This window comes from Scyliorhinus torazame, chromosome 4, assembly GCF_047496885.1.
Source record: "Scyliorhinus torazame isolate Kashiwa2021f chromosome 4, sScyTor2.1, whole genome shotgun sequence".
NCBI classification, from domain to species: Eukaryota; Metazoa; Chordata; class Chondrichthyes; order Carcharhiniformes; family Scyliorhinidae; genus Scyliorhinus; species Scyliorhinus torazame.
In genome coordinates this window covers 205,344,125-205,358,292 of record NC_092710.1, presented here as the reverse complement: position 1 = coordinate 205,358,292, position 14,168 = coordinate 205,344,125, and the positions used below count along the sequence as shown (strand labels likewise).

Below are 14,168 nucleotides of genomic sequence, written 5' to 3'. Positions count from 1 at the left end.
GAATTTATTGTGCTGCGATGAGGATTTCACACACCTAAATTTAATCCATCTGATCATACAAATGAATTTAAAACTTAATAAGCTTCTTGTGGTTAGGTCAATGTATTGCTTTTATCTTTTTATTGCGACAAATATTTTAATTTTGCTAAGTTTTACAAAATGCCACATGATTGTGACATCTGAAACAGAAATGTTGGCAGCTCAAAAGCATTTATATTGATAGCTGAAGGGATCTCGAGTACCGTAAAAAATATAGCTACAAATATCTGGCAGCCAGATACAAATATCTGGCAGCTACAAATATCTGGTAAAATAAATTTTAATGTTTTTAATTATTCTAACAATCACACTTTCCATATCTATCTATATTTATTAACAATCTTGTTAAAATGGTGTACACTTTCTGTGCAGATTAATTTTACTTGCTTTTCTGTAATTTTATAATAGAAAAGCTATATCAAAATATCCTAATGGGAGAACTCTAAGCATATCAATTTTCCCCATCATGATGAACCACTTGAGTCAATTAAAATTATTTTGAATAACTTTTTGTCAATCAAGTTTTTTGTTAGTTGAAAAGTAAGTTCACATTATAATTTTAAACCAAGTTAAAGTGAATCAATTTCTTGATTTAAGATTTTCTTTGAAAGGCTCAACGATTCCCAGAAGCCTGCTGTCAGGTTTCAGCTTGTTGTTTAGTCTCAGGCCTCATCTTATCAAATGTTTGTTTAAATACATGGGCGTAATAAAGTCACTCATTTATACTTTTCAGAGAATAATGAAATGTCATTCCCAAAGCACCATTGTAAACATTCATCCCCTCTACCATCAACCCACAAAGGCAGCACTGTGTAGCATTTTCAAGATGTAATGCAGCAACCCGCCAAGGTCCCAATTCAACTACCTTCCAAATTCACAACCTCCTCCACCTGGACACAGGTGTAACAAGGGAAGTGCCCAGCTGGAACACGACTATCTCCAAGTTATCTTCCAGGACACAGACCATCCTGACTTGGAAATATACTGCCGTTCCCTCATTGCATGGAATTACCTACCAAGTAGCATTGTGTGTGCACCTGGCAACACAGTGGTAGAAGCTCACCACCACCTTATAAATAAATGTTGGACTTGCCATTGATGTCAACATTCGATGATGTGAAAAGACAAATAAAATAATACCATGTTATTAATTGAAATTTGATTTAATTAATGCTGGAATTTGATTTACTTAATGTCACAAATTAATGAGGCTAATATGTGACTACTCCTCTTGTTATAAAATAGTTTATCTTCTGACTCATCAGGAATAATGCCATTGATAATGTCTAGTGGTATTACAAAAATACAAGTGTATTGCGTACACTTTTAGCCTGCCGCACTTCTGTTATACATGAAGTGCAAGAGAGGAAAAAGGTACCTGAAGTATTTGAAAACTCACCCATGGTTTACCTAATAACAACTTCAGTCTTTTTGTGAATTCAGAGGGTAAAGAAAAATTCCAGGTATCATTGATACATAAAAGTAAAATACTGCAGATGCTGGAAAACTGAAATAATGCTGGAAACACTTAACAGTTTCCCCTGAGGGGGAACGTAGGGCAGGATTCTCCGATTGTCGACGCCGAAATCGCATTCGTCGATTGGCCAGAGAATCCGTTTTGATGCTAAGTCTGCCACGTACCATTGGGACGGCCCTCCCCTGATGCTCTGCCCCCGATTCACCGACTTCCCGATGGTATGGGACACGTGTGCTCACAAGTTTCAGGGACATCACGTGGCGACTGCGGACTGTATCCAGAACCGCCACAATTGGGGGTGTTGGGGGTGGGTGGGGGGGGAGCCGTTCCGCTGGACGGTGGGGCTTTGACATGGGCTGGGGGGACTGGTGGGGGTGGTCCCGGGGTGACAAGGTGGGTTACAGGGGGCACTATCTGGCAGGCTGGGTCCGTGCGCGGCAGGCGCCATGTTGTATGGCGCGATCGCTGCATGTCGCCACAATTATCCATCCCTATCCACTGGTAAATGTGGCGCGGCTGCTAGCCCCCCACCAGGAGGAGCATCGGTCCGGGGGCGGCGCTGACTTTTTGGTCGTAAGACTGGATACATGTTCCGGCCTCAAAATCGGAGAATATAGCCCATAGTCTCCCAAACGGAGAATCTTGCCCAAAGTTCCACGTCGGATATGAATCTTCTTTAGAACAGCTATCTCTGATTTTAGTACTTTCCTCATAGATTACAAACATTTTTTGTCACACAGGCCTTGTCTCAGGAAAAAGCATCTGGAATCCATGTATTTGCTGTTCTTCTCCATTCACATCTTGCAGGGCGAGCCCTGAGAATAAGACATTTCAGGAATGATGTAGAGCAACCTCTTCTTGCACATGATGATGAATTTGACTTTAATTTTCAAGAATTCCGCTATTTGAAAGAGGAAAGAGTTCTTCTGCCGGTATGGGATTTTAAAAAAATCTTTTGCTTTGAAAGCTTGTTTTATGTAGCAATGAAGTGAAAATTAAAGTTTTTAACATATTTATGATGAAATAAAATAGCAATTAATGTGAATTAATTAACCTTACAAGTAGGTGGCTCTTAATTTGAAGGCAGCAAGTATCAGGTCCAGAGCACATCTATCACATCACACCTAAGGCACCATAGCAGAAAGTGTAGCCTCAGAATTTTTATAATGCAGAGCATCACTGCATGCATATTCATCACATATCCATGAGGCAAAGATTAGTGACTGGTGCAAATAAGCCGTTATCTGAGACATTCTCAAAAATCTGACTAAAAATATATAAGAACATAAGAACTAGGAGCAGGAGTAGGCCATCTGGCCCCTCGAGCCTGCTCCACCATTCAATGAGATCATGGCTGATCTTTTGTGGACTCAGCTCCACTTTCCCACCCCAACACCATAATCCTTTATTCCTTTATTCAAAAAACTATCTATCTTTAGCTTGAAAACATTTAATGAAGGAGCCTCTACTGCTTCACTGGGCAAGGAATTCCATAGATTCACAACCTTTTGGGTGAAGAGGTTCCTCCTAAACTCAGTCCTAAATCTACTTACCCTTATTTTGAGGCTATGCCCCCTAGTTCTGCTTTCACCCGCCAGTGGAAACAATCTGCCCGTATATATGGTATTTATTCCCTTTAAAATTTTATATGTTTCTATAAGATCGCCCCACATCCTTCTAAATTCCAATGAATACAGTCCCAGTCTACTCAAACTCTCCTCGTATTCCAACCCCCTCAACTCTGGGATTAACCTACTGAATCTCCTCTGCACACCCTCCAGCGCCAGTACGTCTCAGGTAAGGAGATCAAAACTGAACACAATATTTCAGGTGTGGCCTCACTAACACCTTATACAATTGCAGCAGAACCTCCCTAGTCTTAAACTCCATCTCTCTAGCAATGAAGGACAAAGCTCCATTCACCTTCTTAACCACCTGTTGCACGTGTAAACCAACTTTTTGTGACTCATACACTAGGACACCCAGGTCCCTTTGCACAGCAGCATATTTTAATATTTTATTTAAATAATAATCCCTTTTGCTGTTATTCCCACCAAAATGGATAACCTCACATTTGTCAACATTGTATTCCATTTGCCAGACCCTAGCCCATTCACTGAAACTATCCAAATCCCTCTGTAGACTTTCAGAGTCCTCTGCACTTTTTGCTTTACCACTCATCTTAGTGTCATCTGAAAACTTGGACACATTGCACTTGGTCCCCAACTCCAAGTCATCTATGTAAATTGTGAACAATTGTGGGCCCAACACTGATCCCTGAGGGACACCACTAGCTACTGATTGCCAACCAGAGAAACACCCATTAATCCCCACTCTTTGCTTTCTATTAATTAACCAATCCTCTATCAATGCTACTACTTTACCCTTAACGCCGTGCATCATTACCTTATGCAGCAACCTTTTGTGTGGCACCTTGTCAAAAGCTTTCTGGAAATCCAGATATACCACATCCATTAGCTCCCCGTTGTCAACCGCACTGGTAATGTCCTCAAAAAATTCCACTAAATTAGTTAGGCATGACCTGCCCTTTATGAACCCATGCTGCATCTGCCCAATGGGATAATTTCAATCCAGATGCCTCGCTATTTCTTCCTTGATGATAGATTCCAGCATCTTCCCTACTACTGAAGTTAAGCTACCTGACCTATAATTACACGCTTTCTGCCTACCTCCTTTTTTAAACAGTGGTGTCATGTTTGCTAATTTCCAATCTGCCGGGACCACCCCAGAGTCTAGTGAATTTTGGTAAATTATTACTAGAGCATTTGCAATTTCCTTAGCCATCTCTTTTAGTACCCTGGGATGCATTCCATCAGGGCGAGGAAACTGGTCTACCCTTAGCCACATTAGCTTGCCCATCACGACCTCCTTAGTGATAACAATCGTCTCAAGGTCCTCACCTGTCATAGCCTCATTTCCATCAGTCACTGGCATGTTATTTGTGTATTCCACTATGAAGACCGATCCAAAAAACCTGTTCAGTTCCTCAGCCATTTCCTCATCTCCCATTATTAAATCTCCCTTCACATCCTCTGAAGGACCAAAATGTACCTTAGCCACTCTTTTTTGTTTTATATATTTGTAGAAACTTTTACTATCTGTTTTTATATTCTGAGCAAGTTTACTCTCATAATCTATCTTACTCTTCTTTATAGCTTTTTTAGTAGCTTTCTGTTGCCCCCTAAAGATTTCCCAGTCCTCTAGTCTCCCATTAATCTTTGCCACTTTGTATGCTTTTTCCTACAATTTGATACTCTCCCTTATTTCCTTAGATATCCACGGTCGATTTTCCCTCTTTCTACCGTCCTTCCTTTTTGTTGGTATAAACTTTTGCTGAGCACTGTGAAAAATCGCTTGGAAGGTTCTCCACTGTTCCTCAACTGTTTCCCCATAAAGTCTTTGCTCCCAATCTACCTTAGCCAGCTCTTCTCTCATCCTCTTGTAATCTCCTTTGTATAAGTACTAAACACTAGTGTTTTATTTTAACCTTCTCACCCTCCATCTGTATTTTAAATTCCACCATATTGTGATTGCTCCTTCCAAGAGGATCCCTAACTATGAGATCATTAATCAATCCTGTCTCATTACACAGGACAAGGTCAAGGACTGCATGTTCCCTCGTAGGGTCTATTACATACTGTTCCATGAAACTATCGCGGGTACATTCTATAAGCACAAAGGGTAGTGATCGTAGCAATGAAGAAACTGAGCGATCAATTTTCTCAATTATTTTCAAAACTATTATTCACCATTCCCTGATCAACAAGTATTACAAAACCAACCAGCCAAACTGAGCAGTTTTTATGACTATTTCTTCTCGAGTGAGTGTTTCCAATCCAATGTCAGTCTTATTTGCAGGCCAGGAATCCAGATCTAGCCATGGCACGATCATAGGTGATTAAGATGCCACCTCCGGGTGCCCTGTCCAATTGGGGAACGTGGCAGAGCTCTAGGGTTGGGAGATCCATTCAGCACGTCCCACGGATAGAGCCAGTAACTGCCCTTGCAGTGTCGGCTCTCCTGAGGGGCTGGCAGCAGGATCAGCAGGGGGTGGATCAGCACCATGGAGGCACCTTCAACAAGACGGCAGTGGCTGTTGTTGTATGTAGCAGGTACAACATTAATGGACACATTATTCCCCATGAAGCAGCTGCTATGGTATGCCTTCTGCCTGGGAAGGCCTGAGTATTGTAGTGTATGCTGGCAAATTAACAAAAACTTTAATTGTTTTGTATCTTGCACTTCCTACTGTCTCCACTGCTTTGCCAGGGTTCTGTCACAAAAGGGATCCATGTGCCATTAGAAAAAATATTCAATCCATTGCCAGAATAGGGACTAATTACCCATTGGTTAGGCGCCAGTGCCAGGTGATTAGCTGTTGCTGCTGAGAGCTGCATTTGGGAAAAGTGCACAAAGGCAGGAACATATCACGTACCCTCCCCCAGTGTCCAAAGTTGCCTGTACAAGACTGGAAAAATACACCCCAAAATAACAGGATAGTCATAGGCCTGGATTCTCTGTTGAGAGTCTGTCCTGCTACTGCTCCTAGTGAGGATGGAGAATTTTGGCACGTCATTTGCTGACGACAGGATTCTCCACTGCCATCGCTTGTCAATGGGGTTTCCTATTGAAGCCACGCCAGTATGCCAGAAAACCCACGGGCAGAGGGTTGATGGGGGGTGGGGGGTGGGGGGGGGGGGGTGCACTGCCAACTGGAGTAGAGAATTCCACCACTAGCGAATGATCGGAGAATCCTCCCCCATAGTCAACATAGCTGATACACAAATTCTGCAGACGGCAGGAATATCCAATTCAGCATGTGAATCAGCTTTTAATTGTCTTTTAATTTTTGATCAATTCAAAATAATCAGGCAAGAGTCAAAATGGTTTTGTGAAAGGGAATTCATGTTTAACCAATTTATTGGAGTTCTTTGAAAGAACTAAGGTGCCACGTCAAAGGTTATTGTGAAAAATAAAGGTTCATGGTGTATGGGTAAGATGTTGGCATAGTTCGAAGATTGGCTAGTTAACAGGAGTAGGTCTAAATGAGACATTTTCTGATGGGCAGGAATGATGAGCGATTTGCCACAGGGATCAGTGTTGGGGTCTCAACTCTTTACAATTTATATAGATGATTTGGATAAAGATATGGGCCGGGATTCTCCCCTACCCGGCGGGTCGGGGGGTCCCGGCGGGATGGAGTGACGTGAACCACTCCGGCGTCGGGCCGCCCCAAAGGTGCTGCAGTCTCCACACCTTTAGGGGCCAAGCACTCACCTTGAGGGGCTAGGCCCGCACCGGAGTGGTTTCCACTCCACCGGCTGGCGTGGAAGGCCGTTGGCGCCACGCAAGCCGGGGCCGAAAGGACTTTGCCGGGCGGCGGAAGTCCGTGCATGCACGGGAGCGTCAGCGGCCACTGACATCAGCCCGGCGCATGCACAGGGGGGGTGTCTCTTATGCATCGGCCATCGCGGAGGCTGTGGCCAAAGCGCAGGGAAAAGAGTGCCCCCACAGCACAGGCCCACCCGCTGATCGATGGGCCCCGATCACGGACCAGGCCACCGTGGGGGCATCTCCCAGGGCCAGATCGCCCCGCGCCCCCCCCCAGGACCCCGGAGCCTGCCCGCACCACCTAGTCCCGCCGGTAAGAGAGGTGGTTTGATTCTCGCCGGCGGGACAGGCATGACAGCAGCGGGACTTCGCCCCATCTGGAGCTGGAGAATCGCCGGGGGAGCCCGCCAACCGGCGCGGCTTGACTCCCGCCCCCGCCAAATATCTGGTGCCGGAGAATTTGGCAACCAGCGGGGACGGGATTCACGCCAGCTCCCGGCAATTCTCCGATCCGGCGGGGGTCGGATAATCCTGCCCCAGGTTGCTAAATTTGATGATGACACAAAGATAGGTAAGAAAGGAAGTTGTGAAGAGGACATAAGGAGACTACAAAAGGATATAGATAGGTTAGGTAGGTGGACAAATGTCTGATAAATGGAGCTTAATGTGGAAAATGTGACGTTGTCCATTTTGGCAGGATGAATGAAAAATAAGCATATTATCGAAATGGTGAGATATTGCCGATCTCTGAGATGCTGAGGGATCTGGGTGGCCAAGTGCATAAATCACAAATGGTTATTGTGCAGGTGCAGCAAGTAATAACAAAGTTAATAGAATGTTATTGTTTATTGCAAGGGGAATTGAATACAAAAGTAGGAGATTCCGTTATACAAAGCTTTGGTAAGACCAGATCAGAAGAACTATGTAAAGTATTGGTCTTCTTATTTAAGGAAATATGTAAATGTATTTGAAGCAGTTCAGAGAAGGTTTACTAGACTAACACCTGGAATGGGCAGGTTGTCTTATGAGGAAAGGTTTGTAGCTGCTGGAGTTTAGAAGCGGACAATGCAACTAATTGAAACACATAACATCCTGAGAGGGCTTGACAGGGTGGATTTGCAAAGGATGCTTCCTTTTATGGGAGGATCTTGAACTAGGGACCACTGTTTAAAAATAAGTGGCTGCCTATTTAAGACAGAGGTGAGGGCTTGAATTTTCTGGGTGTTCACACCAGCAGGATCTTCCGGTCCTGCCCATGGTGCACTCAGGGTGGGGTTCCCTGGCAGTGAGGGGTGCATTCAACAGGAAACTGCTTTGACAACGACGGGACCGATGGCAGATTGCTTGGAAAATCCTACCCGAGGAAGCTTTTTCTCTCTCAAAGGGTTGTGAGGCTTTGGAATTCTGTTCCTAAAAGATGGGTGAGGCAGAGGGGGAGATTCTCCAGCCACGTTGCGCCTTACACACATCCCATTATGCCTGGAGAATAGCGGGAGAGCCAATAAATGGGGTTTGCGCAGGGCAAGTATAAGATGTTCCTGGCTCACTACAGGTGACGCAATCTAGTTCCTGTCCTCGCTGGGTGAGAACCAGATGAGCATATTAAATGCTTTGACTGTTTCAAACGGGAGCATCCTGGCAATTGTCTCCACCAGTAGCAATGACCACGGCAGGGTGGGGCTCAGAGGACATTGTAGCCCCAGGTGATCCAAGACATGCCATGGCAGTACTATGGCACTGTCCCCTGGCAGCTTGGCAGTGCCATGGATGGAGGTTGGGGGGGAGGGGGTAAGGGGTGGGGAACTTTGAAGCCTTGATGCCAGTGATGGGGTGGGGGTGGAGGGGTGGGGGGGCGGCCATGACTGTCACTTGAACATTGAGGCACCCATTAAAAATGGCGTCCTGATCTCTGTGAAGCCGGGTTTGCTGACGTGTGTAGGCCCAGCCCCTCTCGTCGCCCTTCAAAACATTTATAATTGTGGGTGTATTGTGATCTGGAAGATGCCCATCTACCTAATGGGAATTGCACCTTGTTTCCCGCCAGTGACCATACTTAGCAATTCTTTGGGAGAATTCCATCCAGAGTCTTTGAATATATTTGAAGCAAAAGTATATAGATTCTTGATAAGCAAAGGGGCGAAAGGTTGCTGGGAGGTAGGCTGGAATGTGAAGTTGAGGTTAAAATTAGAACACTCATGATCTTATTATTGGAACAGGCCCGAGGAACTGACTGGCCTACTCCTGCTCCCAATTTGTGCATTCATGTGATATTTTTAACTGATGTTTTCCTTAAATATTTAGCCTTCTTTCATATAAATGTGAAATTGTATCCAATGTACAACATAGTTAATGCTCTTTTCATCTGCTTTTCTTATTAACAGAAATGTTTGAAATATTTTTCAGGGTGATAGTTTGGTGACTGAATGTCAGTATAACACCACGTTCCGCAGCAATATGACATGGGTAAGAAAAGATAAAGTTCAATAAAAATGTCATCGACTGCTTGTTTTGGAAAGAGTTTATGTTTATTCTGGCTGTACTAAAACACTTAAGTTGCTGATGCTCAGTTTTGATATTTTACAAGAAAATACGCTTGGCCAGGATTCTCCATTTCTGACACTAAAGGGCTGGATTCTCCAATTTTGCGGCTATGTCCGGAGGAAGCGTCTGGTCTCACCGCCAAATATTCGGCACCGCCCCGGCACCAATGCTCTGCCCGGTGGTGGGCTAGCAACTGCACCACATAAAGCCCCCGGCTTTACCTGCAGTTATGGAATGGGAATTGCCGGGTCTATGGCCGTGCATACGCACGGCAGTAATCTGCGGCAGCCACGCCAGTGAACATGGCGCCGGCCGTGCGTCAACCCGGCCTGCCAGATAGGGCCACTCTGTAACCCCACTCGCCACCACTAGCCCCCCCCCCCCCCCACCAGTCCCTCCAAAGCCCCACTGATGCCCCCCCCTGCCAGCGGAACAGTCCCCCCCCCCCCCCGACTGTGGTGGCACTGGACACAGTCTGCAGCCGCCACGCATGGTCCCCGAAAACTGAGAGGACACACCACCGATGCCAGCGGGAAGTTGGCTCATCGGGGGCGGAGCATCGGGGGAGATCCTCAGGTAACGTCCCAACGGCATGCGTCGTACTCACCGATTATCCATTTTTGAGGGGGCGGAGCATCCGTAGAACAGCGCCACCCCCGATTCGGGCCTAAAATACGATTCTCCGGACAATCGGCGAATGCGATTTTGGCATTGGCAATTGGAGAATCCCGCCCAAAGTGCTCCTGCCAGCGGAGAATCGGGACTGGTCCCCACTGGCGCTCAGAATGGTGCCCGCGTGCGGGTTACAATCCTTTGCAATGTAAATTTTCAGAGTGGCAAGTGCATCAGATTCCCATCACTCTCCGGTTCCAGCCACGATTTGGACCAGGTGCCTCGATTCCAAAGTCCAGCGGCCCTCCTTCATCCTCACAACGTGAATGTCTACCCCCCCTCTCACTGAGGGAGAACCCCAACCCCTCATCGAGGAAGGGCATCCTCCCCACCACCACGGGAATAATGGTAACCTCCTGCACACCACGCAAACACAAATGCTACCCTACACCCCCCCTTCAGTTCCCCCCTTCCAACCATCCACACATTCCAAGCACTAAGTGCATTCCAATCCATCAAGCAGCTGACTACAATGCACTTACCGCTCTTTGATGTGGTATATGTTTGTAAGTAGCCACTCATCCATGAAGGGGAATGAATGAATCAAGGCTGCAGCTGGTTTGTGGAAGCTGTCAATTACAGCCCACTACTAGTTATGAATCGCTTGCAGCGAATGGATTTGCGCGGTATAAACAAGACCACAGCTGTTCTCCTTCGAGGTATGGACAATGGAGCCTCCAGGTAAGTGTCACAGCTTTAACTTTTTCACTGCCCCTGTCTGGACAGATTCGCGACAGGGATTTATTTTATGGGGGCAGTTGCTCCCCCCTGGTCCTCCACGAGGTCCACCATTCCATGGTCACCCTGGTAGAGATCACAAGTTATCCGCACCCACATGATTCCCGGTCCCCGGGTCCGGAGCATCAGGCCGTGGACCTCGTTCCCGGCACCAGTCAGAGCATCGCGATTGGGTCGGTTATCGGCATTGATCCTGGTTTTCCCCTGGTTTTCCCCAATGCCTGATTCTCCGTCCCATTGGGGAACGCGATCCAGGCATCGCAGGATGGAAAATCCAGCCCAATGTGTGTGACCTGTGCAGAATCTTTTGAACGACTGCACAGTAACTTTGTACATTGGATTCCTCCCGTCCAATTCAGTTTTCTGGATCATTCATGTATTTTCTTGCTCAAATGCCCCCCAGAAAAAAAAAACCTTCCCCCTCCCTCCCTCCTCCCCCTCCCCCAAGAAAGATATCACCCCCCCTCCTCCCCTGGGTTGCTGCTGCTGCTGTCCGACCTTCATCTAACCCTCCGCGAGATAGTCTAGGAACGGTTGCCACCTCCTGTAGAACCCCTGCGCAGACCTTCTCAAGGCAAACTTTATCCTCTCCAACTTGATAAATCCTGCCATATCATTTATCCAGGCTTCCACGCTGGGGGGGCTTCGCCTCCTTCCACAATAATAAGATCCTTCGCCGGGCTACTAGGGACGCAAAGGCCTGAATACCGGCCTCTTTCGCCTCCTGCACTCCCGGCTCGTCTGCTACTCCAAATAGTGCTAGCCCCCAGCTTGGCTTGACCCGGACTTTCACCACCTTAGATACTGTTCTCGCAACTCCTCTCCAGAACCCCTCCAGTGCCGGGCATGACCAAAACATATGGACATGGTTCGCCGGGCTTCCTGAGCACCTCCCACATCTGTCCTCTACCCCAAAGAACCTACTCAGCCTTGCCCCCGTCTTGTGCGCTCTGTGAACCACCTTAAACTGTATCAGGCTGAGCCTGGCACACGAGGAAGAGGAATTAACCCTACTTAGGCATCACCCATAGCCCCTCCTCAATCTCCTCCCCCAGCTCCTCTTCCCATTTACCCTTCAGCTCCTCTACCAAAGCTTTTTGGTAGCCCCCTCTTCCATCTCCTGGTATATCGCCGACACCTTGCCCTCTCCGACCCATACGCCCAAAATCACCCTGTCTTGAATCCCCTGTGCTGGGAGCAGCGGAAATTCCCTCACCTGCCGCCTCACAAACGCCCTTACTTGCATGTACCTGAAAGCGTGTCCCGGGGGTAGCCCAAACTTCTCCTCCAGCGCCCCTAAGCTCGCAAACGTCCCATCAATGAACAGGTCCCCCATTCTTTTAATCCCTGCCCTATGCCAGCTATGAAACCCCCGTCCATCCTTCCTGGGACAAACCGATGGTTGTCTCTGATCGGGGTCCACACCGAGGCTCCCATCGCATCCCTTGCCGTCTCCACTGCCCCCAGATCCTTAGCGTTGCCGCCATCACCGGGCTCGTGGTGTACCTTGTCGGTGAGAACGGCAGCGGTGCCGTCACCAGCGCCCCCAGACTCGTTCCTTTGCAGGACGCCATCTCCAACCTCTTCCATGCCGCCCCCTCTCCCTCCATCACCCACTTACGGATCATCGTCACATTGGCTGCCCAATAGTAGCCACCCAGATTCGGCAACGCCAGCCCTCCTCTATCCCTACCTCGCTCCAGGAACCCCCTCCTTACCCTCGGGGTCTTACTCGCGCACACAAAGCCCACAATGCTCCTGCCTACCCTCTTAAAAAAGGCCTTGGCGATCACAATTGGAAGGCATTGAAATACAAAACGAAACCTCGGAAGGACCACCATTTTAATCGACTGTACCCTGCCCGCCAGCGAGAGCGGCAACATGTCCCACCGTTTAAAGTCCTCCTCCATCTGCTCCACCAGCCTCGTCAAGTTAAGTTTGTGCAGGGCCCCCCAGCTCCTAGCTACCTGGATCCCCAAGTATCGAAAGCTTCTATCCGCCCTCCTCAGCGGTAGGTCGTCTATCCCTCTTCCCTGATCCTCTTCCCCGGATGCACCACAAAGAGCTCGCTCTTCCCTACATTGAGCTTGTAGCCCGAGAAGTCCCCAAACTCCCTTAGGATCTGCATGACCTCCACCATCCCCTCCACTGGGTCCGCCACAAACAGCAACAGGTCGTCTGCATACAGCGACACTCGATGCTCCTCTCCCCTTGGACCACCCCGTTCCATTTCCCAGACTCCCTTAATGCCATGGCCAAAGGTTCAATTGCTAGTGCAAACAACAAGGGTGACAGGGGGCACCCCTGCCTCATCCCTCGATACAGCCGAAAATAGTCTGACCTCCGCCGATTCGTAACCTCACTCGCCACTGGGGCTCTTTTTAGGCGTTTAACCCAACTGATAAACCCCTCCCCCGAACCCAAACATCTGCAACACTTCCCAGAGATACTCCCACTCCACTCGGTCAAAGGCCTTCTCCGCGTCCATAGCTGCCACTATCTCCCTCCACCGATGGCATCATTATCACATTTAGGAGCCTTCGCACAATGGTATTTAGCTGCCTACTCTTTACAAATCGCGTCTGGTCCTCGTGAATCACCCCTGGGACACAGTCCTCAATTCTCGTAGCCAACATTTTTGCCAGCAACTAAGCATCTACGTTGAGGAGCGAAATCGGTCTATACGACCCGCATTGCAGGGGGTCCTTATCCCGCTTCAGGATCCAAGAGATCGTCGCCTCTGACATTGTCGGGGGCAGGGTCCCCCCCTCCCTTGCCTCATTAAAGGTCCTTACCAGCAACGGGGCTAACAGGTCTATCTACTTCCTATAGAACTCCACCGGGAACCCATCCGGCCCCGGGGACTTCCCTGCCTGCATGCTCCCCAGTCCTTGAACCAGCTCCTCCACCCCAATTGGCGCCCCTAAACCAACCATCTCCCGCTCCTCCACCCTCGGGAACCTCAGTTGGTCCAAGAATCGTCGCATCCCCTCTTTTCCCCCTGGGGGCTGGGACCTATACAGCTCCTCGTAAAAGGCCTTGAATGCCTCAATCACTTTCACAGCACTCCGCACCGTAGTTCCCCTGCCATCCTTGACTCCACCTATTTCCCTCGCTGCCATCCTCTTACGGAGCTGATGTGCCAGCATCCGACTTGCCTTCTCCCCATATTCATACATCGCCCCCTGTGCCTTTCTCCACTTTGCCTCTGCCTTCCCTGTGATCAACAGGTCGAACTCTGTCTGGAGACGTCGTCTCTCCCTGAGTAGCCCCTCATCAGGGGCCTCTGCGTATCTCCTGTCCACCTTTAAAATCTCCCCCACTAACCTCTCCCTTTCCCTGCCCTCTC

At 48.1% G+C, this 14,168-nt stretch overlaps 1 protein-coding gene across 2 annotated transcripts in view; it reads left to right on the top strand.

The window, feature by feature from the left end:
* The window catches only part of moxd1 (monooxygenase, DBH-like 1), a 147,197-nt gene that overhangs the window by 109,666 nt on the left and 23,363 nt on the right, over window positions 1–14,168 (top strand). For both annotated transcript variants that reach the window (XM_072499145.1, XM_072499144.1), the window contains 2 exons: window positions 2,257–2,448; window positions 9,272–9,331. In XM_072499145.1, coding sequence (XP_072355246.1) covers window positions 2,257–2,448; window positions 9,272–9,331 — 252 coding nt within the window. The remainder of the gene's footprint in view (window positions 1–2,256; window positions 2,449–9,271; window positions 9,332–14,168) is intronic.